At 42.3% G+C, this 23,458-nt stretch overlaps 1 protein-coding gene across 5 annotated transcripts; it reads right to left on the bottom strand.

Moving 5' to 3' along the window:
- Positions 1–506: 506 nt before the first annotated feature.
- On the bottom strand, positions 507–23,458 carry kidins220a (kinase D-interacting substrate 220a). 5 transcript variants are annotated; one of them, XM_055159751.1, is made up of 33 exons: positions 23,325–23,458; positions 22,119–22,239; positions 21,943–22,042; positions 20,729–20,889; positions 20,251–20,349; positions 19,396–19,494; positions 18,825–18,923; positions 18,593–18,691; positions 18,382–18,480; positions 17,234–17,431; positions 17,045–17,143; positions 16,810–16,908; positions 16,598–16,696; positions 16,338–16,515; positions 16,085–16,249; positions 15,822–16,001; positions 15,437–15,602; positions 15,214–15,365; positions 14,993–15,093; positions 14,735–14,920; positions 14,518–14,658; positions 13,958–14,192; positions 13,783–13,874; positions 12,356–12,500; positions 12,021–12,183; positions 7,071–7,249; positions 5,712–5,923; positions 5,323–5,439; positions 3,340–3,456; positions 3,165–3,263; positions 2,419–2,640; positions 2,138–2,311; positions 507–1,860 (listed from the first exon to the last, which is right to left on the bottom strand). In XM_055159751.1, the coding sequence occupies exons 4-33, from the start codon at positions 20,858–20,860 to the stop codon at positions 1,123–1,125; spliced, it is 4,884 nt and encodes a 1,627-aa protein (XP_055015726.1). In that variant the 5' UTR covers positions 20,861–20,889; positions 21,943–22,042; positions 22,119–22,239; positions 23,325–23,458; the 3' UTR covers positions 507–1,122. The 5 variants fall into 5 exon arrangements, with proteins under 5 accessions (XP_055015726.1, XP_055015733.1, XP_055015735.1 ...); XM_055159758.1 differs by having other exon boundaries at positions 22,119–22,268; positions 23,325–23,457; XM_055159760.1 differs by lacking the exon at positions 21,943–22,042.

Below are 23,458 nucleotides of genomic sequence, written 5' to 3'. Positions count from 1 at the left end.
GGCCTGGTTGGTGGAGATGTACCAGCCAGGACACGCTTTGGGTTTAACTGTGTGAGAAGTGGTATCAAAAACTCAGTTTAGTTGGTGCAACCTGTAACCTATTTTTTAGTAAAATTCCTATTCACCTCTTCATCAGCCCATTTCCATTGACAGCCATCTTCTACATTTTCCAACAGACATGCTGACTCTCATTTTGAAACAGATCCTGGATGTCAAGTGATTGAAACAGAAACTTGTCTTGGAAGCCTTTTCCCCGTACAGTAGCCATCTATTTTTATTTTTATTTTTTTTAACTCTTTACACACGAGTCGATATCAATAGAAAGTCTTCACCGAAGATCGAGGTATCAGCAAGTGACTGTCACAAGGCCGTCAGGTTTACGTGGAAAGTGCGCCACCTTCCGGAAAACATACACTCTTAACGGACAGGTCATGAGATATAGCTTTGAAATTAAGATTGTGGATTGAATATGAAGTCTCTTTAATAAACATCGAGGAGGCTTAAAATTCAACAGCCACAACATTTATTGATTCACAGAAAGACATGAAAATGCCTCATGCAAGAACACTTGTTCAATCACAGTAGGAAGTCCGGAACACCACAAATCACAACACAGTACGTCTTTTTCTCAAATAAGAACATTAGGACAAAAGGCACATGACCACACACTTCTAATACTGACATCTATCTGCACGTTTTAGTTTGTTGCACAATAAGGAAGTTAAGAACCACTTCAGGTAGTTCAAAGGCGAGAGATCCAAAGTAGAGTGTTTAAATAAGTTTGGTTTTAGAAAGCTACATCACACAACAGTTCCCACTTCTGAGGCAGCCAACTACAGCCTTCTAATTCTATTTCGTAACACCAACACAACAATCTAAAGATGTATTCTAATCAGCTATAGAGATGGATAATTTCACATTAAGTGATAAAAACTTAGACTAAAAACAAACCCAAGTTGTTATTACACATGTATTCAGTGCAAATTAATATGCAGGAAATTTCCTCTGAACCTGGAGTCAGCTGTCATACCTAACACACTTAAAAATCTAATACAAAGACTAAATATAAGGAGACAGTTTAGTCATCTATCTGAAGCCCTACTGAGTTTGGTCAGATCTGCTTCAGAGCACACTCTCCCGCTCGTCTCCCAAGCTTATGGTCTGCAGATTGCGGTTGTGGTGCACGGTTACGGTGGTGGTGGCGTTGCCCGGGGTAATGAGGATGGTCGGTGGGTCATTGCTGTGAGTCTGGTGGCTGTTGTTAGCGTTGCTGTTGGTTGGTGGTGTGTCGGTGCTGTTGTTGTTCAGGTTGGAGATGGAGTCGGAGGGCCAGTCTGCGTCGGGGCTGCTGGCCATCAGGCTGGCCTCGGAGGCAGCCTCGGAGCAGATGGACATGCGGGCCACGGTGCTCTCCGGCAGCCTACTCGGACCCATTTTCACCAGGCCCTCCAGCTCCATCAGGTTGGCTTTGGATGGGTCCACCTCCTCCAGAGAGCGGTCAGAGGAGCTGTCGCTGGAGCGCATCCCGGAGTCAGACGAGTCCTTCTTGTCCAGGAGGATGTCGGAGAGGAAAGTGGGTTTGTTGAGCAGCCCGGTGGCCCTGTGTGAAGCTCCTCCTTTTTCTTTGTGCAGCAGAGGTGTGGTGTTGTCCTCCTCTGGTCCAGAGTCCTCGTCACTGGGCAGCTTCTGGTACGAGTCCCCCTTCACCCTTGATGAGGAGCTGTGGTCCAGCTTCTCATCCTCCTCACTGATGGGGTCCAACTGTTGGATATCATTCCCAGAGAAGTCGGGGGCATCACATCCTTTGGAGCCTGGTTTAGGGAAGGGCTTGCGGCAATCATGGTCCAAGCCCTCCTTGGCCTGAAAAAACAGGAGTAAGAACTTAAATATACAGCGTCTTGTGAGATGTGAACATCAAGAGGAGAAAAAACTAATACATTTTCCATAGTTTCAAGGTAAAATTTATACACAAATAATAAAAATAATTCCTCTTTTAAAGGTCATTTGAAAAGGCACACTCTTTTCTTGCATCTTATTTGAATTGTACAGTTTTGCTCGACACCACTTATAAGTGTAGCAGTGTGTGTTCAAATGCTTCCAGTTTTTTGTGAAACCCAAAAACTCACTGTGTACTCACTGTTTTTTCATCGGTGCGCTCGGCCCCAGACCCTTCCAGCTGTCCCACCTGAGAGATATATTCCCTGTAGGCGTCGTTGTACTTGGCCTGCTGCCGATCACTCAGTTTGCAGAAGTCCACGGAGGATTCCTGTGAGGCGAGGCTGGACATGCTTGATGTGCGGTAATTTGTCACCTGTGTAAATAATAATTTCAAATATATGTAAACCTTCAAATAAATACAGTTGTAAAAGTCCATTTTACTTTCATTAAGTCACTAAGGGCTCGTTTCATGAGACTAACCGGCCAGTGGGAGCTGCTGTAATTGTAGCCGCTGCTCTGACGAGGGGGTTCATCCAGACCCGCAGCGCTCAACTCCTCAAAGCTCAGGTTCAGGCTAAAGGCGCGGGGCTCTGGAGGCTCTCGGGCAGTGGAGGGGGGCACCACACTGCTGCCTTGTTCACTGGGGGCCCGGGACTCCTCCAGAAGCAGGGCCTGGCTCTCAGCGAGCCTCTGCTCCACCACCTGCACAGGCAGAGCATCACATTAAGTGGGGTGACCAGGTAGATCTGAGAATTGGTCACATACATAATAATGACCAAAAAAAATCTATATGTGTCACCTTTTTGAGACTGAAAGTGAAGCTTGTATAATTTTGAAATTAAATCAATTGCAGTTTGCTTGGTCCAATTTCAGGTGTGCACACTCCCTGAATGAACACTTTACTTGTACTTGCGCGTCTTGTTTTCCCCAATGTTATAAATATTATGCAGCTGGACTTCTTTATTTCACATGCAACAGACTCATAGATAACAGACACACAAAGTGTGTGTGTGTCACATGTGGGAGTCATTTCCACAGCAGCTCCAGCTCAACACTAACAAGAGCCTTCCTTGTACCACACAGAAAACAATGTGCTCCCCAGCATGTCATACCAGCACAGTGTCACAGTCTGACATTAAGCTGTACAACTACTGCAGCTTTAGAAAGTCGCTATTACCTTGTTCATACCCTGGCAACACAAAATCAAAAGGAGAATGAGCACCCACCATGCCCCTAAAGAGCTGCCAGTCGCCAAAGTTCATTCCCATCTCCTTCTTCAGCTCGTCCAGGTTACAATACATCAGCACACGGCCGTTGATATTAGCCTGTAGGAGACAAAAGAAACAGTTATATCCAGAAGACAGACCGACGTGAGGCTTTATGAATGTCAGAGGAGAGAACCTTCTTGATGGTGGCACTGTACTGAGACAGCATACTGGGATCAATTCCATCAATGAGTTTGATTCGCTCACAGACAGCCTCTGTGCTAAGAGAGCTGAGTGTTGCTCCAGGTGATACCTGCACAAATAAACATACAGCTTTACACATATTTGGTTTTAATGATTTGAGTCAAGTATGCTACTCGCAACATCAAACTGTTAGCCTTTTCTGTTAAAGACAGACTGATTTCATTAGGGCAAAATCAATAGCAGTGGGTTCAGAGCAGGACTGTGGCACGAGGCAGTCCCCACAGTAACTGTCAGAGTGTGAGTAAACGTGCTGCCAGCCTTTCCAAATACCCCCATACCTGCTTTAGTTCTTTAGCTTAGTGCAAACAAACATACTAAAAACTGAGCTTTGTATTCTGAGGACTCAAAGGCCTGGTACAACGGAATGGGAGACAGAGCACCCATGGGTGTACACTCTGACTCCTCCACTCTGCTCAGATATCTGCCATCAGCTCGTCTAACATCATTAAGACATGCCGTGGTACTAAGCTCTCAGCTTTGTTTCAGCTTTGGGGAAAATAGAGGAGCTTAGTCGGACTTTGTGTGGATATTAGACAGAAACTAACAGCGCGTTAGATGTGGGACAAGACATAAGGTGTCAACTTGTGCACAGTGAGTTCAGGGATAAAGGCAGGTGCTCTGTGTTAACTATGACATTCCATTCTACAGTTAGTATTTTACCCTATACAGACATGCTCTTGGCTACCATTTCCATGTTACAACTTCATGCTGTGGAATGAAGATATGACAGCTGGTTTAAGATGGTGGAGATGAACAATACATAGAACCAAACGAGTACCTTCTTCACTTTGTAAGCCTGGGACTTTAAAGGCTTCAAGGGGAGAGAAAAAACAAAATCACATCATATCACCCAAAAGGTCCCATACATCTCTCCCAAACAGATTTACAGCTCTGTAGTCTTGTAACAGTCGACAAGTTGAATTAAGATACTTGTCCTCATTATGTACAAAGTAATGCTCTTTGTAAACACCTGTAATTATATGTAATGACAATGTATGTTCTGTTTAGGTTTAGACAAGGGTTTATTTAGGTATTTATAGGTTTTTAACTTATTACAGATGGACGGATGCTATAAGCTTATGTCTACTGGTCGTTACATAGTGCGTTACTGTGTAGTGTCAAGAGTAGTTTAAAAGAGAGCCTCTTAAGCTTAGCACACATGCACTGTCCCTTAGCCTCTCTCCTGCTGACACAAACTCAAACATTAGTCACCCTCAGTGTGATAGGGTGTAACTGCAGCAGGTTGAGGGCTGGGTGGGGGCGGGTGGGGAGTTGGTGGTAGTGGTTAGTGCCAGGGAGGAGATAAGCTCCCCCGCGCTGGGCTCATGGTCCAGCTGTGGATGTGAGCCATGGCCCCTACAGCGGCTCTCGTGGTAATTCCAGCAAACACATGAACACACACACACAAGCAACATGTGACTGACGCGTTACAAAGAGATCTGGGCTCAATGAAAAATATGAGAGTAGAAACATTTTGTATCATTTTAATAACCACAAAATTAGTAGAAAATGTGTACTTTGTTGAGAATTAAAACTCTGATATTAATGCTTTTAATCACCTTCTTACAATGCCATTTCCTCAACATTTCCATTTCCGTTTGTTTTTTTTGTTTTTTTGCTGACGCTAAAGTGCCAACTTAAACAACCAACAAACAAACAAAAAAAACACAATGTCATACAAAAAGCTTTTTCAATGTTATTTTGAAGGTATTTTGTAATGATTAAAAACTCTCATGCCACTGAAAGGAAACCAGTATTGTTTTAGAAAGTGATTGTAAATCATAATATCCTCTATTTAACTCAAATAGATTATAAAACAATTAATTGGAATAAATAAGTAATTACACACACACTGCAATTGTGAGTATGTAGAAGTGGTGAGTGGAGGCATACAGTGAGATCTACCAGTACTTACAGCTTCACCGGTGTTGTCCTTAGGCTGGGCCAGTTTAATGGGGGGGCGCGAGGATGAGTAGGGGGGATGGTGCGGATAATGCCGGGGCAGGTGATACACATGTTGGGGAAAATAAGGCTATGAGGAGAGAAAGCAATGGGACGGACATGAGGACAGAGGATAAAACAAAATGGGCGAAATAACAGACAAATGAAAAAGGGAGAAATCATCTAAATGATAACATGGAGTTAACCAGTGTGTACCTAGATCTATCTGAACTTACCAGGCAGTTGGCAGTAAAAGTACAATGGATGAACTAGTAGCATGAGACACCAAGCACAGTAATGTAATGTTTGTGTGAGCACTATCAAGCGTCATTGGTGCCCTCCCCATTGGCCTGCTTGGCTCACCCTGTTGTAGAACGGGTGCTGAGGACCGGTCATCCCGCTGAAGTATGCGCTGTGAGGCTGAGGGGGCAGAGATCCGGTAAATGATCCGTTGGGGGAGCAGGTGGCCGGGTGCTGGCTGTACCCCGAAGGGCCCCGGGTCCCTGCCTCCTGCAGGGGCAGCGTGGGATAGGTCACTCCTCCCATGTGCATCTGCTCCCGGGCGGCACGCACATCTAAGAGGGGACAGAGCCGGGGGACACAGTCAGTGAATGAGAAGACAGTTTATCAGTGGAAGTTTTGGCCATGACTATAAAGAGCCCTTAGATCCACCCACACATTTTTTTCTAATATTTGGCATTATTTCAAATTCTTTACAAAGTTAAGGCAGTAGAGATTTGGCTGAGAAAAATGAGCTGTAAAATTACTTGAATCTCAAAGTACCATGTGAAATACTATACAAAATGCTGAGCATGGGATAAAGGTGAGAAATAGAAAGTGAAATGTAAATGTGCTTTCTGATGCATCTTGTATTTTTAAATTTTTTTTTCAAGCGGCCCAGCTCAGCCCTCTTATGTAGTAACCAAGTCCCCTGTGTGTTCTCTCTGGACGGTCTTAAACAGTGGGCCGAGTGCACGCTGACGCACGTAAACAGCACTTGAGCTTCCCTCACTACCACCAGGCTCTATGATGTCAGTGGAACTACAAACTGTGAAATTTGGTCAGGCGCTAGTGGCAGATTGGTGCGAGCGGGTGAAAATATTTTGCCGACCTCAAAGTGTTAGAGCTGAAACCTGCTCGACATTTGATTGTTTGGAAATGAGGCTGAGTCTGTGGGTGTGTGAGCGCCGGGCGATCAGAGCACAGCCTGGTGCAATGTTCAGAGTAGTGTCACTGCCAAAATGAGCTGGCACAAAGTCGCACATCACACAAGACACTGCTGCAGCTCTGTGCAAGCCTCTCCACTACAGCCAGTGTACGGGTCACATCCACACCACAGCACTTCAGTACAGAGAGGAGGTTTGACAGCTACAAGCTTCCACCTTAAATACTAGTACAAACAAGACATGTAATCCTTCTTGTAACTGGAGTTTCTGATAAAAGAAGTTTTCTTTTAAGGAAATGTCTGTTATACCTACAGTATATGGGCAATATTGAACCAAGTCATGTATACATCATAAGAAACTCAAATTCCGTTGGTGATTTAATTACGCACATTCACAGACAGCTGAACATGCGTGCCTTTTATCTCGGATCACATGTATAAAATGATAAAATTAATATTTGAAAATTATTATCTCTACAACTGTAATAAATGTTTAATGTTTAAAATGTAAAGGTTAATATTTTTTGTCCATATTTTAGTATTAAGTGTCCTCTAACCTGCGATGATCTCCCTGAGCTTGGGGTCCAGGTTGACGGTGCAGGGCAGGAACATTTCCACGTCTCGGGCAGTGAGCGAGGGCTGCCTGGAGGACAGGAACACCTCGAAACTCCTGATGTCGCCATCAATCTCCAGCAGCGGCTCCACATCCTTTGTGGTCGGGATGCTCTTGGAAATCCTTCACACAGAGCAAGGATGTAAAAATGTGTTATTGTCAAGTATCTTTTATTGTCTGTTATTATGCATGTATTTATATTTTAAGGTGATTTGTTTATACAATCTACAAACTCAAAATGGTTTTACTGTGACTGGTGAGCACATTAGAAGCCACAGTAACACATTCAGAGAAAATAAGAGGAAATGGAAAGAAGTCGAGCTCAGATTGTAGAGATATGCAGCAGCAGCCGCCATCATGAGAGCAGAGCCGCGTGGATTTGGAGAAGGTGAGATAGTGCGGGGGTGTAGGAGCACTGATAGAATAAGGCTTGTTATCTGGCCTGAGCAGAGGAGGAAACCTCAGAAGATGACAATCGCAGCATCATTTAGCGAGCAGCAGACGGAAGCATGACGTGCGCCACATTTAGCATCAGGCCGTTATCACCAAATACAGCAGTGAAACTATCCTGTCAAATAACCGTCGTGATAGACTACAAAGCATCAAAACACTTCTGTCATTTAAAATGGTTTTGTGGACCATAGGTAAAAATCCTCCAGCTAAAGTCCTAAACAAGTCTAGCTCAAGATCTGGAGGTGGGCCCCTAGGCGTGGCACTGCACTGACAGGTTGCCTCAGAGACACTGAAGGATGGATCATATCCAGAAGCCAAATTTCCCTGGGGACCTTACCTTAAATTATAGCTAGAAGTATAGCAGATTGTAGAGATGTGCAGTAAAATTGGTCAGAAAAACAGTTTCACAATGCCCTTATACTAGAACAACAATGAAACACACAGTTTAGTCTGGGATTCACCCTTCACTTGTTCAAATGGGGAGGAGAGAGTTGCCTTCTGTCACTTGATTAGATATTTGAGGCAGTTATTCCACTGAGTCTGGTTTGTGCTCTGTAAAGTACATAGCCAACTAGTAAGTGCATTTATTAAACAAATTAAACCAAAAATGTGGATTAGGTCACCAACAGTCTGCCCATGATAGACACTCATATGCTCTTGTGCGACCCTTCGAATTTAGAAGGCCACAAAAATGATATTTCCAAAGTGCAACAGAAGATAGATGATCGAGCACTTGACATTTAAAAGTGTTTTCATGGAGGATCAGAAAATGTATGGGCAGCAATGGACTGCATTAAGTGTTTAAACCAGCTGATGCCAATGTTACAGGACACAGAGTACCCATTTAAGGACAAGAGGTTTGTTGCTGAGGTTTAACCACTCCAAATGACATCATTAACAGTCCACTAGTGATGAGCCACTGGGCCTGGCATTAAGCAGTGCACACACATCTCAGATTTAGTCATCCTAACAGTGAACAGACGACACAGACCAAATGAACAAAGCCTTCTTATCAGCCATCAGTGGCCAAATGACAAGATGAATGCTCGGTTAGGAGTGCTAAGGAAGCCAGTCATATTAGTTTCAGACTGGGACTACTTAGAAGCAGGCATCCCCACACAATGGGCTCTTTGACAGAAGCAGCTTATAGCCACAGCACTCCAGTCTCCGGCCCAACTGCTCTGGTGTGCTGCTGCCAGTGGAGCTTTCTGCACTTATCCAAAATGCTAGCAGGTCAAAGATGACATGCTTCGCCCTTCTCCTCAGACTCCCACACATGAGAAAGCACAATCAGCTCACTCATGCCTTCCTATGTGCCATTTTGCTTTGCTTTACCACTTCCTCTGAATAACACACATCCAAACAAACATGGAGTGGTCTTGTAGCCAAACATTTCCATTTAAAGTATAATTGTTGTGAACTAACATAAAATCCCTATGGTAAGACTTTTGTTTTTCTTACAGATTTAACAATTAATTTATTGACTCTTTTTGTGGTGGCTTCTTATAATCTAGTGTCTGAATGCCAGCCAGTGTGTTTGAGGTTATCAGAAGTGCGTACACAGAAGTTAGACACATTTTCGTGTTTCTCACATTTTCACAATTCTCATGATTCAGGAGTACAAGAGACGATACTAAACTATCAGTTTAGTATCAGCACATGTGGCTAAAATGAGGAGAAGATTCAACGTGGCCAAACCAAGGTCAGCCGCACTGAGTGCCAGCGATTTGAGAGGAAGCCAAGCATTACCTGAGTCAGCGTTCAAAATCAGAGATGCCTGAGGCACAGGTGAAAAGCTGGGCCACTGTATACTGAGTGAGTATACTGCACGATACTGCAATATACACACTGTGTGTACTATTTTGTACTACTGTGTAATGCCGAATTTTTACTAGGTACTACTTGGTGCTGCGGTGGCTGCTGTGTGCTCTGATCTAGTCTGATTTCACCTCCGGAGACTGGATAGTGTCAGTGTTCTGTTCAGTGTCTGTCCACCTCCCTTCCCCCACTGCCTCTAAGTCGCAGCCACCATTACAGTAATATGAGCATAGGATCATTAGGTGTAAAAAGTCTGTTTTAATTTTTAGGAGAAATGTGTAGATCTTCCTCAACCCTAAATAGCAGTAGTTCCCATCCAAAGATAAATAGGACTTCAGACAAAGAGAGTCAACCACACAGGCTTTTATGTGAGGACATCCTTGTGACAGACTAATAACTGTGCCAATTACTGGAGTGAAGTGTCATCTTAAAGTACTTATTAAGACTTCATTGCCTGCACATTAATTTCGAGTGTTATTAAGTAGATAAAAAAATCTGTGAATAGACTGGAGTCTCTGACAAAAACATTATACAAGTTCTTTCGTCGTACGCTCTGTCATAAAACACTATTCTACTGAAACTGGCAGTTGCACCATCAACCTCACAATATCTAACACATCTGGAAGGAACTACAAAGGTTTTCTAGGCGTGAGTCTACATGCTTTTACTAGTGTGTAGTAGTTAATACATTTAACTACTTACTTAGTAGAAAGTAACCAAGAACAGAAACATGGGGTTTTATTATAAAAACCATGGAAACCAGGAAAATGTTATTTGAAATTACTATGATGGCTGCTATGGCAGCCAAAACCACACACCCCTGAGCAGAAAGGCAGTAACAAGGCTCCAACTCTTGTGCACGAGTGACAAGAAACAAACATTTATAAATTAGCATTAGGGTTGTTAATTTGATGGGTACAAATTTGAGAGATGATCCAAAGCACTTGTTTTGTTCTATTTCTGTCACTGGGCCAAGACGCGGGCTGCCGTGAGCTGTAGTGTTCCCTGGAGGTCCTGTGAGACAAACATTCTCACTGTTTATGTGAGAGCTTTGAGACAAGAGCCAATATCTGCTCCTCACACCAGCACCTTTGTTCATCCCCCTCTAACCTGCATCAGTCTTGGCCGCCCCTGCTCTCACTGTTAATGCTACGAATGGCTGAGGTTATTACCCGATTACACATTCTCCATCAGATTAGCTGTACTGGCCCTGCGGTAGGGACAATGGAGTACAGAGGGGTCTCTGTTCCACTGAGACATTGAAAAGCTCATTACTATATTAAAGACATGCAGTTAAAATACAGCAGCAGGAACGACACTCTGGTACATTTGTGAACAAAAGCCACACCACACAAAGTGTGACCGCTCCTCACTATCAACATGTCCATTACCCCTGAACATACAAGTAGACGACACGGGGCATTATGCACTAGGTGTTAGTTATAGGAACAAACAGACTTACAGACATCAACATGTTCTGTACTGACAATTTTGAGGTGTTGTGAAATGTTGCCATGGTTATGAAGGCTACTAAAAATGAATGCATGAGTTTTTTAAAAGGCCTACATTGAAAATTTGAAATATTATTGCAACAGGCAAGGTCATTTTGTAAATCATGGATTGAGTCTAATGTGCTAAATATACATAGAGTTAATGTAATTCGAAGCAAACACTGTTTTCCAACATGGCTGGAGCTTGGGTCAGAGGAAGAGAGCAGCATGCAGCCTTATGACTAAGATCTGTGGTGACAGTTGACCTATAAGGCTGACTCACCCCCATGTTCACTTCAACACTAATATATTCTCTTAACGCGCAGCGCTCTGGGGATGTGCATTTCTCTTGTGGCTAAATGCCTCAGCACAACAAATGTGTACAGGACAATATTTAGCACAATACTGCGATTGAACTGATCAAGTAAAAAAGGAGGAATGGTGCATACATGCTGGACTGTAGTAGAGGAAAACATGTCATATCTATGTATAGAGTCCAGCACAAAGGCAGAGGCCTGAGGTTATGAGAGGCTAGTGCAGGAAGTGCTGCTCACACATAACTCACAGCAGTGAAGCAGCTAAAAGAGGAAGAGGCTCAGCGAGATGCACAGGCCAGAGTCTTATCAGCTGAAGATCAGAGCCGGAGATAAGGGCTGGAGCAGAGGCACTGCGTTTAGCCCGTTTGAGGCTTCCTGTCATCATCATTAAGACGCTTCTTTGATAGCCACAGCAGAAACGAGCAACCATTTGGATTGACATCACAACAAGTACAATATTTACCAATATCATTTTGCACAGGACCTGTATTTCAGTGTTAATTGGGTTAGCTACTGTGCTGAGGTTACATGCTAATGACAGTGAGTGTGTGTGCTCCCCGTGGGCTCAGGCTCCAGTCCACTGTGACAGAGTAACCTTTAAAGACCATCCACTGATGCACGACACTGACCAAATGTGCTCTGCTCTCCTAAAATCATCCACAGACAGTCCACTTCTGTGCTCTCTTGAGGGGGGGGTCACCCCTTATAAAGGATAGGCAACAGTGTGATGTGTTGAGAGCTCAAATCCTCTACTGCCCCCCGGTGGTAACAAGCATATAAAACAGAATATAAAAAGAAATAATCAAGTGTCTGTACCTCTCATAGATAGTCTTGAGAGTGACTTGGTCTGATACACCATCAGTCTCTTCTAAGAACAGGATGATCCAGGAGGTTCTGTAGGGCCACTCCTCGGTCAGGTTGATCCACGAGGCCAGGCGATCCCAGTTAAAGAGGATCTGATTGGCCCGCAGCAAGCGACCTTATAGGGACAAAGACACACACCAATCATTTAACATTTTGGGAAGAGAATATTTATATAGATATATCTTTAGTTTGACATTTATATGTGTGCATGTGTAGTGTATTCTGGAGTTTTTGGTGTTTGTTGAAAAAATAAAGTCTTAAAACCATAGTGTAGCTCAGAGGGGCACCTGTGATGGAGACGATGTTGAGTAGCCTCCTCATGGTCTGTGGGCTGATGTCACTGAACCAGTCCTCTGTCACCAACAGCTTGGTCAGGTCAAAGGACATCTGTCTAGTGATGGTCCTCTGCATGTGGCGCCGCCGATATGTATCCTATATACAGTACAACAACAATGTTCTTTTTATTGTGGTTAACAAAGTAAGGTATCTACCATTCCTCTAGAATACAGCTTAACATCCACAAGAGAGTCTGCTTCAAATATCACTCAATAAGGGGACATAAGATAATAAGAAATAAGATAATAAAGGATTCATCTCTGATACACATGTATAAAGTGCATACTAGCCGATCCTGTGTTTCTGTGGGTAAAACATAGTATGTGTGCGTGAGAGAGAATGTGAGACAAGAGAGGCAGACTCAGATCTAGCACAGAACATCTGTGATGATATCAGACAGCTGCCATGGTCATGAGCCAAGCCCAGGCATTTGGTGGACTTTGAAGTCGTAATGTGGGTCTCATGACCTCTTCCTCTGAGAAATAAAAGATGGCCTCCACTCTGGTTTTACCATTATACATGAAGACAGCCTTGCCTTGTGTCTGTCCCTATAAATAGGTTTTCTTTATAAAACTCACTATGAATAGTTCTGTCTGTTTATTCTTAAGATCATTGTTAAGCCAGGATAATGTGCAACCAAGAGACTATAGTCAATGACACCAAATCAAATGGAGAGTCACTACATCATTGCCCTGTTTTAACCTCCACTTGTAGAAACGAGCCCTGTGGCCAAGGAACAGCTAGTGGCAGGGGGCAAATGATTAGAGCATGCCACCCCATAATGACAGGGCACACTAATAACGGCGGGTAGTAAACAAAGCACAAGCATAAATAAATGACAAACAAATAAACAGTAGGGGGCAGGGGGCACTGGGAGTTTGGCTTCTGCAGCACAGAGCCACTTAGCCTCCTGCCAGCAGACCTGTGCCAGTGCTCTGTCACAAAGACCCACTGCTGCTCGGCCTGTCAGCAGACTGTGCCATCACTGCAGGAAGACTAACAGCCATTACAGCCAGTCTACCAGGACACACACCAGACACTGCTCATTGGATTTCTAACATGGCCGCTTCATGCAGATAGGGTTGACAATAAACAGGAGCTTCAACAAATGGATGTTTCCTGATCATTTACAAAGAGCAACCAGTGTGACTATTTGTATTGTGCGTTGAGTGGTTCAGATTGGTTCAGTTGTGAAGAATATGCATTGTAGTATATATATAAAAAAGTACTGAAAAATTCTGCCAGGGGATATGAAAACTCATTAGGAGCGACATAACTGATTTGAACTGTTCTTCCCGAGTGCTCTAGTTCTAATTATCACAGTCTTAATTGTTGCGCCCTGGTTAACTACGCATCAAAACAACTTTAGAATCATTACCCTGCGGTTTAAGGCGGTTTTGCTTCCTAACTTGGACTGGTCTTGGCCCAAGTTGTTTTGAGAAAATTTCCGATCTATATCTTCATGCCATCCTGAAAATGAAAATTAATGATGTGGGTTAATGATATATAAAAGCTGTTGAAAGAAATGTTTTTTTTGTGCTGTGTTGCTGTACCCTCAGTGGCCCCCTCCCCGTTGGAAGGCGTGGCCATACAGAGTTTCTTGGCTGTGCTCAGGCCTCTGCTGTTGAGGAAGACTGGTAGGTGCACAATGTTTCTCATGTAATCATGACCATTGATATTGGAGTCTCTCAGTACACTGTTCAGATTTTGATTGATAGCTTTGATGATGATGTGAGGGTCGCTGGCAAAAATGGAGATAAAAGGACCTTTGGAAAACAACACCCGTACCTGAAAAATACAATATAATGAAAAATCTGGTGAATACATAGTAAAGACGGATGCTTCTTACTTGGGTTACATAATTGCACAGTGTTAGTTTTGGTGTAATTATGGCTGTAAGAGAAGTGTCAAGCACACACTGCTGGGGATTTCCTCTGTTCTAACTGGGGACTTTGTCTCAATGTCACAGGACAGTGATTTAGTTTGCCTTGGGGCCAGAAAACAAATGGCCAACAAAGACAGCACAGTACTCGCTTTTAACTAAATATAACTGGACGATATTGCAAAAGAAAAACATAAATTAATATATTACGAGTGTTATGAAAGTACTGACTGTGTCAAGCATCTGCAGCACTTTGTCTTGTTCACAAGCATCCAGGCCGTCAATGATCACAGCCATCCGAGTTTGGTTCTGAGTGAAGCCATCTATGGTTTTAGCCATTTTTGACATTAGCTCCACCTCCTGCTTCAGAACCTATGAAACAACAATATAAACACTCACATGTACATTCATAGGTGTGAAATTGTAACTTGAATGTTTTGTTCAATACCTTCATAAACCCTTCACTCTTGAGTTTGTGCAAATTGTTGGCAGCACTGTGTAGACGTTTCCTCTGAGAGTTGAGGACAGAGTCACCCACCTGCCACCATGTTCTGCAGTTCAGCAGCAGGGCCAGGCCCACCACACTGGCCATAGCTATCAACACTGCATTCACAGTCAGGTTCTCAGGGTCCACCTGGAGACCAGAGGATGTAAAACATGAACAAAGTTCTATAATGTAATCAAATATTTAATCAATCCAACTTACTTTAAATATGGCGAGCAAGGCTACTCCAGTAATGAGGCATCCAATCGTAATGGCAAACAGGACAAATGAAGGAACACAGCATGTTTTCTTCCACTTTTTGCCTTGGTTTGGGGAAAACAATGCAATGTCATTAAAAAGATCCAGTTCATATATAATGGAAATGTTTGTGTTGCAAATGATAATTGCTACATATAATGCAGAGATTTCAGACTGGTGAATACCTTGAATTTCATCATTCTTAAAAACTCTGAAAAGTCTGGTTGCCATAAAGCCAAACTCTCTCTCACATGCGTCTGAGAGTGTGGCAATCATCTCTGCCATCGACGTCTCCCCGCCCACGCTGGACAGGCGATTATAATCCGTGAATAAGAATCTGTGATGGACACAAATAATTAAAACATCTGGAAGACATAGTTTGTTTAATGTTTTTACACAGAGGCCTACCTAACAGGCAGAGCACGGGTGGTCTGCTCCGGGAGCTCCGGTGGGTTCACAAACATCAACTTGAGCAGCAGCTCTAGGTACCCCACATGGCGGGCCAATCGGGTGCTGAGGACCCAGGCCCAGTTCCAGCTCTCCCTTTCACGCCGACTCCCAAAGTACACCAGCACTGAATGAATGAAGAGATCAGAAATCACAAATACAATGGTGCCCTCTAGTGTACATTAAAACAATGACAAGATTATTTTAACCATAAATATTAAGCCTCTCATACAGCATATAGTTGCTGTGAATGTAAGAAACAAGTTGCATCACTTTAAACTAAACTACCGCTGTACATCATGGTTTGAAAACAGGATAAATCAGTTAATAAAATGAAGTGCTTTACCAAAGAAAATATAAAGCAGAGCCAGGAGACTGAGAGAGACCGCTATGGCCAGTTTAGGATCCACAGTGAAACCCAAGACAACAGCTACTGAGCCACAGAGCAGCAGCGTGAGGAAGACCACCAGCCACGAAAACTGGAAGAGTGGCTCAATCTGCTGCCCAGCAAACGTCTTCATCTCATCTGAGGGAAACCACAGGGACTGGGGTCAACTCAACTAAGGGCTTATATTTTCTATTTACTATATATTTTCAGAGAGGATTTACCTTCTAGTTTCTTGAGAAGAAAAGACTTGCCGCTGCCCCATTGGGCATACAGTCCCACACAGATGGGCGGCTGCATTGTGGGCTCACTAAGGATGTCAGCAAGAGCGCTGCTGTACAGGTCATAGCCCAGCATGTCTCCATCAGACTCAGTTGGAGAAAGGTGCTCTGATAGACAAACACATACAAATTTATTAACAATATTAAATAGACATATGAATAAATAGATATAAAGTATTAATAGAAAAGACCATACTTGCTCCAAAGATCTGGGTGAGAATGCTCTTTTGGTGAGTGCAGTCGATGTTGTACGGCGTTTCTCCAGCCTTATTGGGACGGTACAGTAGGCGGCCATCTTTAGGGTTCCTCAACAGTAGCTCTGCCAGTTTCCGACTGCGCCCTCTGATAGCAATATGTAGGGGTGTGTCTCCTTTCTGTAAACAACATGTACATGTACAAATCTTTTAGGGTTTTGTAATAGAAAATATTACAAATAGCAGAATGTGTTTTGTTTACCTTGTCCATGGCAGAAACTTTGGCTCCTTTATCTAGCAGCAGCTCCACTATCTCTATATTCCGCATTTTTGTAGCTTTAATAAGTGGAGTCTCACCGTCCTGTAAACCAAGCACACATAAAACATGTATACGTAAATGTATTCACCAGGTTGTGTGTTAATTCCACTGAAAAACAGAAAAACAAAAAAGTAATGTTGCATTAGTTATGTTACCTTAGTGCAGCTCTCAGTGTCAGGGTTACACTGTAGGATGTCTCGAACCATGGTGGCGTTACCTTTCTCAACTGCCCAGTAGAGGGCAGTCTTGCCATCCTAAAGAAATTTAACATATCCATAATTCTACAGTAAATTTTAACACTTCATTGAGATAAAATCATTACACTCCAATTGAGATAAAATCATTGCACTCCAATTTGTTTTAAATTATGATATTGGTTGATCTTCTTACCATGCCTCTGACATCAATATCAGCGTATTTGTTCAGAAGAGCTCTCACTATCTCCACATGACCTCCTCTCACGGCTCCAATTAGCATAGTCTCCCCACTCTAGAAAGAAAATGGAGCAAAAGAGCCATGAGTCATACTAATGAAGACAAATCCATAACTATACTACAGAAACACAAGTGAAGTGGTCACCCTGTCCGGGATGTTGACATAGGTCCCAGCGTCCAGCAGGTCCTGCACTATCTCAGTATGGCCCTCTTTGGCTGCGATGGCCAGGGCAGTGTTCCCATCTTTGTCTGTCATATTGACATTGGGATTCCTCTTCAGCAGCTCCTTCACAACATCTGTGTAACCTCCCTTCACTGCCACAATGAGAGCCGTCATGGAGTTCTGCCAAACAGAAGCTTCATTACAACCATTTGCATGGCTAAACAATTTATACTTGATAAATTAAAATTACATTTCAGGCACAGCTTATGATAAAATGTTATGCAATAGATAGTTCATATAAGAGAAAGGTACACAGCCCTGTGCGCAGAAGGGTTTCTTTTTTACGTCCGCCAAGGAGGTTATGTTTTTGCCGGCGTTTGTCTGTTTGTTTGTTTGTCTGTTAGCAACATAACTCAAAAAGTTATGGACCGATTTTGATGAAATTTTCAGGATTTGTTGGAAATGTGAAAAGGAAGAACTGATTTCATTTTGGGGGTGATCCGGAAGAAATCCTGGATTCTGGATCACTTTGAAATTTTAGTTAACATTGTGGTAAATGGGGCCAAAAATTTTGTTTCTCAATATCTCGGTTAATTATTGACCAAACCCCATGAAATTTGACTCAGGGATGGACAATGGGATCCTCTTTCATATTCCAAAGGCTGATCCGGATCTGATCCAGACTGATTTTATCACAATTTATATAAAAAATGGGGGTAGTCCTTGGCGGAGGTCTGCGCTCTCTGAGTGCTTTTCTAGTTTCTTTATGTATTGGTTCCAGTCCATTAGTGTCCCAGATTCCAGACAGTATAAGTTTTCAGATTCTAGATAATTATTGTAAAAAACATAGCTATGTCAGATTCCAGATAGTTAGTAGTAAAAAAAGATGATTATGTCACAGATAGTAATCTCAAGACCAAACTGTTTAGCTCAGCTTTGTTAATAAAGTTTGATTGACTGATTGATGGTACTTTATCTCATAGATGAATTAGAAACAAAATTTTGGGCATAAAAACATATTTGATTAAATTTACTAGTTAAAATGACAAAAAAAATACACTTCATAGTTTATTTGCCTGTTGACTTGTTAAACCTGAATTATATTGACTTCTTTTGTATCAGTCTCTTACCGCTCCCTCTTGGTCCACATCAGCTCCATTAGCCAGAAGATGCATTACACTGTCGTAATGACCTTTTCTGGCAGCCCAAATCAGAGGGGTGGTACCGTACTGAAAATTACACAAGGAACAGACAGAAACACAGAAAGATTATACTTTTAATATGGGGAAAGATTATCTCTGAGCTCTTGGGAATCCTCCAGGTTTCTATGGGTATTAGTACCTTATCTGAGCAGTTGACTTTGGCTGAGTGCTGCAACAGGAGATGGACAATCTCTGCATGGCCCCGCCCGGCTGCCCAGATGATGGGGTAGACGCTGTACTGTGAGGGCAGAACAACATAAGTCAAGCATTAAATGTGCTGAAGCTCTAAGCCACAAGAAACCTGACTAAAGAGAACTTTGTTATCCACCAATATATGTTTTACTTCTATACATATTGTACTTATGGCACACCTGCCCGGTGATGTTTGGGTTGGCTCCCTTTTCCAGAAGCAACCGTGCCACTTCAGTACGGCCTTTATACGCCGCCCACATGAGAGCGGTCCAGCCTCCCTACAACAGAGAGAAACACAGGATGAGAACAACAACCGAGATAAAACAGGTGTAACTGTAACTATCAAAGCCACTTGACACTATAGAGTGCTGCGTTAACTTAACTCAAGTTTTAATATTTACATTGCATGAATATGAACGTGTTACATATGAAATAAAAAATTATTACAGATACAGGCTGAAGGTATGAAATTACCAGCTTGTCTGGCTTATTGTCAATGTTGTCATTATTTTGGTTAGATACAGGATTAGACAATGTGCAGTGAGTTAGAAAGCATTTTAAGGTTGAATACCCAAAACATTTCCAGATTTATTAACCGACACTTTAGCCCCTTATTTATAATTACAGGTTTAATTTAAACTTCATCTGGATACATTTTAGCAAATGCTGCATAATTACGTACAAAAAGTATGTATATTCTATCAATACAAGACGAAAATGAAATCCAATACAGTTTTTTTTTTTTCTCACCATGTCTCTGTGTTCCAGATTGGCCCCGTTCTCCAGCAGCTCCTGGACCACCTCAATGTGTCCCTCTTTGGCCGCACAGATGAGTGACGTCCAGCTGTCCTGTTGAAACACCCATAAGAGTAAAAAATAAGAGCTCCAGTCTGCAGCCTACAGAGTCCACACAGCCAGGGCCCATCACACACAGGGCCTTACCTACCAGCTGGTCATACCAGGTGCTCATGGTGCTTCTCATCTCTCAGTCTCTGTCACTGTGAGACTAATGTCCAGTTACAGGTATACATGTGTGTGAACTACGTGAGCGTGTGGCTGTCTCAGAGGAGGACCGAAGCATTAGTGAGTGTTTTGTGAAGGCTAACATGGATGTGCAGGGCGTTGGCCAGTCTCTGAATCCTGTTATTTAGCCAAAAGTGTTGTTAAATGTGTGTCATTATGGCTCATCTGAGCTGTGGACTAAGCCCTGGTCTGTTGAGCTCAGCACAAAGAGCATGTAGTGACGAAACATCCTGCTCACAGGCATAAACACTGAGGACTCACCTGCTTCCATGACTTCACTGCTCTGACCACGGATATGTAGGCTTTCTTTATTATAATTTTGACTATATACTCCTTTTGTATTATTAAAATCCACTGACTCAACCCAAATACAGCTACTGTCGTCTGAGGATGAGCTTTAACAAGGGCTGGATTCGTTTTCATGATACAAAGGACTTTGACAGATTTGAAACATGTGTTGAATCAATAAGTGATTTAACTAATTAATTTTGCTTAAGGGCAGGCTACTTTCGGCTCTGTGTTTTCTGTTGTGAGCCACATTTTTATTATGATATATTCTTATAAATGAAACTGTGTGCTTACTATATCATCCAGGTTCACATTGGCTCCTCTTCGGATAAGCTCTTGAACTATCTCCAGGTTTCCTTGTTCTGACGCCACCATCAGGGGAGTCTGTCCATTCTGAATGAAGCAAGATTCCTCCATCAACCCAGAACGGCAACTTGGACTGTAACTTGTGTGACATTTTCATACCAAATGTGTTTATGTAGTCTACCTAAACCAATATCTTGAGGTGTTACTAACCACAAGTGTGTGCTAGCAAGTAGAGTCATTCAGATTTTTCAAAATGGAGAGCTAGAGTTATAGACACACTGGCATGTATATTGTATGTGAACATTCAAAACAATCAGACACTATAGATGCATGTGGATTAAAAACCATTAGACTGGTAAGGCATCATAGAAGAAATAAACTATTCACTACTGATCAGGTACTACTAGTACTATTACTAGATTACTAATAGTAATGGGATATTTGCTGTGACCTATAGTAGACATACATCGCTCCTGCTGTCCACATCTCTGAACTTGTCCAGGTGAGCTTTGATGGCCGGCAGATTCTCCTCCTCCACATATCCAAACAGGCTCTGCACAGCCAGAGAGGTCATCTTCAGGGATGTGGTGGTGTCCATGGCTGCACGCTAAATGCTGCAACACCCACCTGAGAAAGAAAGACAGAAAAGCACAAGCAATATTAGGCATGAAACTGATATCCACTATTTGACTTGCTCTTGATAATATTTTAAAAGCATTGGCAAGGCTCACATATTAAAGGAATGTTGTACTAAAACTTTCAAATTCACTCTTGTCCTTTGTAAAATTAAATAAAAATAAAAAAAAAACATATTACTGTAGTTTGATATGTTTGGATTGCAATTTTATCAGGATTCATGATACACTAATAGCAGCTTATACAGCATTTAAGAGGTAAATACAACCTCTTCTGAGAGTTTACACTTCACCGTCATTGGTTAAATCTACTTGTCAAGGTGCAGATGCAAGGAAGAGTGAAATAAAAGTGAAAAAATGCATAGCACACTCAGATGGCCGATGTCCAAAAGTCTTTTTTATTTTTGAAAAACGTTTTGTCAAAAAAGCCTTCAGATCATTTTTCTTGCTTTGGGCCACAGTATGAAATCTACTTGTCACTCATTCAGAGCATGACAGAGATACAGAGCTACACTGAATGCAGAGAATCACAAAATGACAGTTCTTCCTGACTGACAGACTTTTAAAGGGTGGGTCAAAACATCAAAAGACCAGAGCGGACATTTGCAATGAGTGACAAAATCAATACGAAACAGTTTGAAAAATTATTTACTCAGCGGCACTATCTCTTCTAAACAGTTCAGGGTTCATTTCTGTCATTACCCAATTGAAATGTTTTAGAAAATCTTTGCCAAATTAAATAATTGCACCACTTGAAATGTTGGCAAAGAACACTTATAGTTGAAGCCTTTTGTTTAGTCGACCATTAAAAAGCACATTCATTATTGATTGAGTGCGCTCCCTCACTTCCTGTCTCGATCACCATCCCAACAGTCTGATAATGAGCTCCACTTTAGAGAACCACAAATGGTCACATGTTGAATCAGGAGTATAAAGGCTATAAGCAGTCTTTCACACCAAACTATATTTTTCCAAATAGTTTTTTTGTTTGTTTGTTTATCACTTAGGGGTCAAATGTCCATATCTTAAAAAATCCTTTGTTTACTGATGGGAGCCGGAGCCTGTTGACAGACCCTCAGTCTTTCAGTCCATCACCACTCCCTCTGTTGGCCAGTTGAGATACTAGGTCCCACATCTTACCAAACCTTATTAAATAGAGCAGAATTAAACCAATAATAACCAGAACAATCACAAATAGTGGGGCAGCTAAAATAAACTTACCTGGGTCATAAGATGGAGCAATTGTCCTCTCACCGCGTTCTCTATCTGAGTCTATCACAGCAGCGCTCCACTCACATCCCCCCAGACTGAATATTAGATGAGGGGAGGCCCACGCCCATGTCTGCTACACAATAGGCACATGCTGAGGGGCTGTCAGTCAGATCAGACACACTGGCCATTAGTACCGGACCTCATTAAACCCTTATAGCCACTTAAATGTAATTAGTAGAGATACAGGAGGTTGTGGTCTGTGGCTGGTCTGGGATCTTCAAGTCATTCTACTCAGACAAAACAAAAAAATATCTTATCATATGGTCAGTGTACAATATTTAGGTATGTTGAATGTATTTCCCATTTGTGACCACACCTATTTCTGGGTGGGGAAAAACATAATCCAATCAAAATGATGTATTCAGGGATATCTTGTTGTCTGGACGCACTGAGAGTCTCCTCTTAAACCTAAAGCTACTCACAATTGCTTTTATCTGATCACAAATGCAGTGCATGAAGTGGATAAACTGGATCTGATCTGACGTCTAAATTTAACTAGTCCGTCCGGCCTATTTCCATTGAGTCATAAGGGAAGGACTGCTGACATATCACTTCCTCCTCAAGCCTAAACTACTATTCTCAAACTCTTCTGCGTTCATCCATGAAAGAAATATACAAAGGAATACAAAATACAACTTCTCCAGTACTTAACACATTTATAAACAATAACTAAACTAAACATTACTTTTATTACAGTCTGAGCGCTTAGATATACACAAGCATCAGGAGAACTGAGAGGAAGCCAACATGACAAGAAGTCATTATTATAAAAAGTAGAACCGGTCTCAGGCCAGCTTCTGCCCGCACACAACCTTCTAAATATACTGGCCATTGCACAACAGTGTTCACTGAGTTGAGAGCTGGCACTGAAAATAAACATCTGGATTTCAGCTCTCATAAGTTTCAAGTTTATCAGAACAGCAAATGAAAACTATATAACCAAAACTCTGCAATAGCCAACTCGCCAAGACAAAGGACTTCTTTGGTCAGTTGTGTTTTGCAAAGCTTTTGCATCGTAGCCTGGAAGCAACAACAAAACAGCAACTCCCAGAGGCTAACATGCTAACCTTAGCTTCGATCCACAGGTCCGAGTATTTTCTCTGAAACCGTGTCTGAACCACTGTACACGGACCATGCCGTCAAAAGTACACTCACCCAACTCTGCAGATCTGTCCCGTTTGTGTTCTTCTGAAATCAGCTTTAAAGTGGGGGAAAAGTGAGTGGTTTTACTGTACCATATTGTATTCTAAGAACACTACTCCTCAGAGTACTCCAGCCACACGCTCCGC

Source organism: Boleophthalmus pectinirostris, unplaced genomic scaffold (genome assembly GCF_026225935.1).
Source record: "Boleophthalmus pectinirostris isolate CB_2022bp ecotype Guang Dong unplaced genomic scaffold, ASM2622593v1 HiC_scaffold_10, whole genome shotgun sequence".
In the NCBI taxonomy this organism is placed as follows: Eukaryota; Metazoa; Chordata; class Actinopteri; order Gobiiformes; family Gobiidae; genus Boleophthalmus; species Boleophthalmus pectinirostris.
This window is presented reverse-complemented; position numbering and strand designations above follow the sequence as displayed.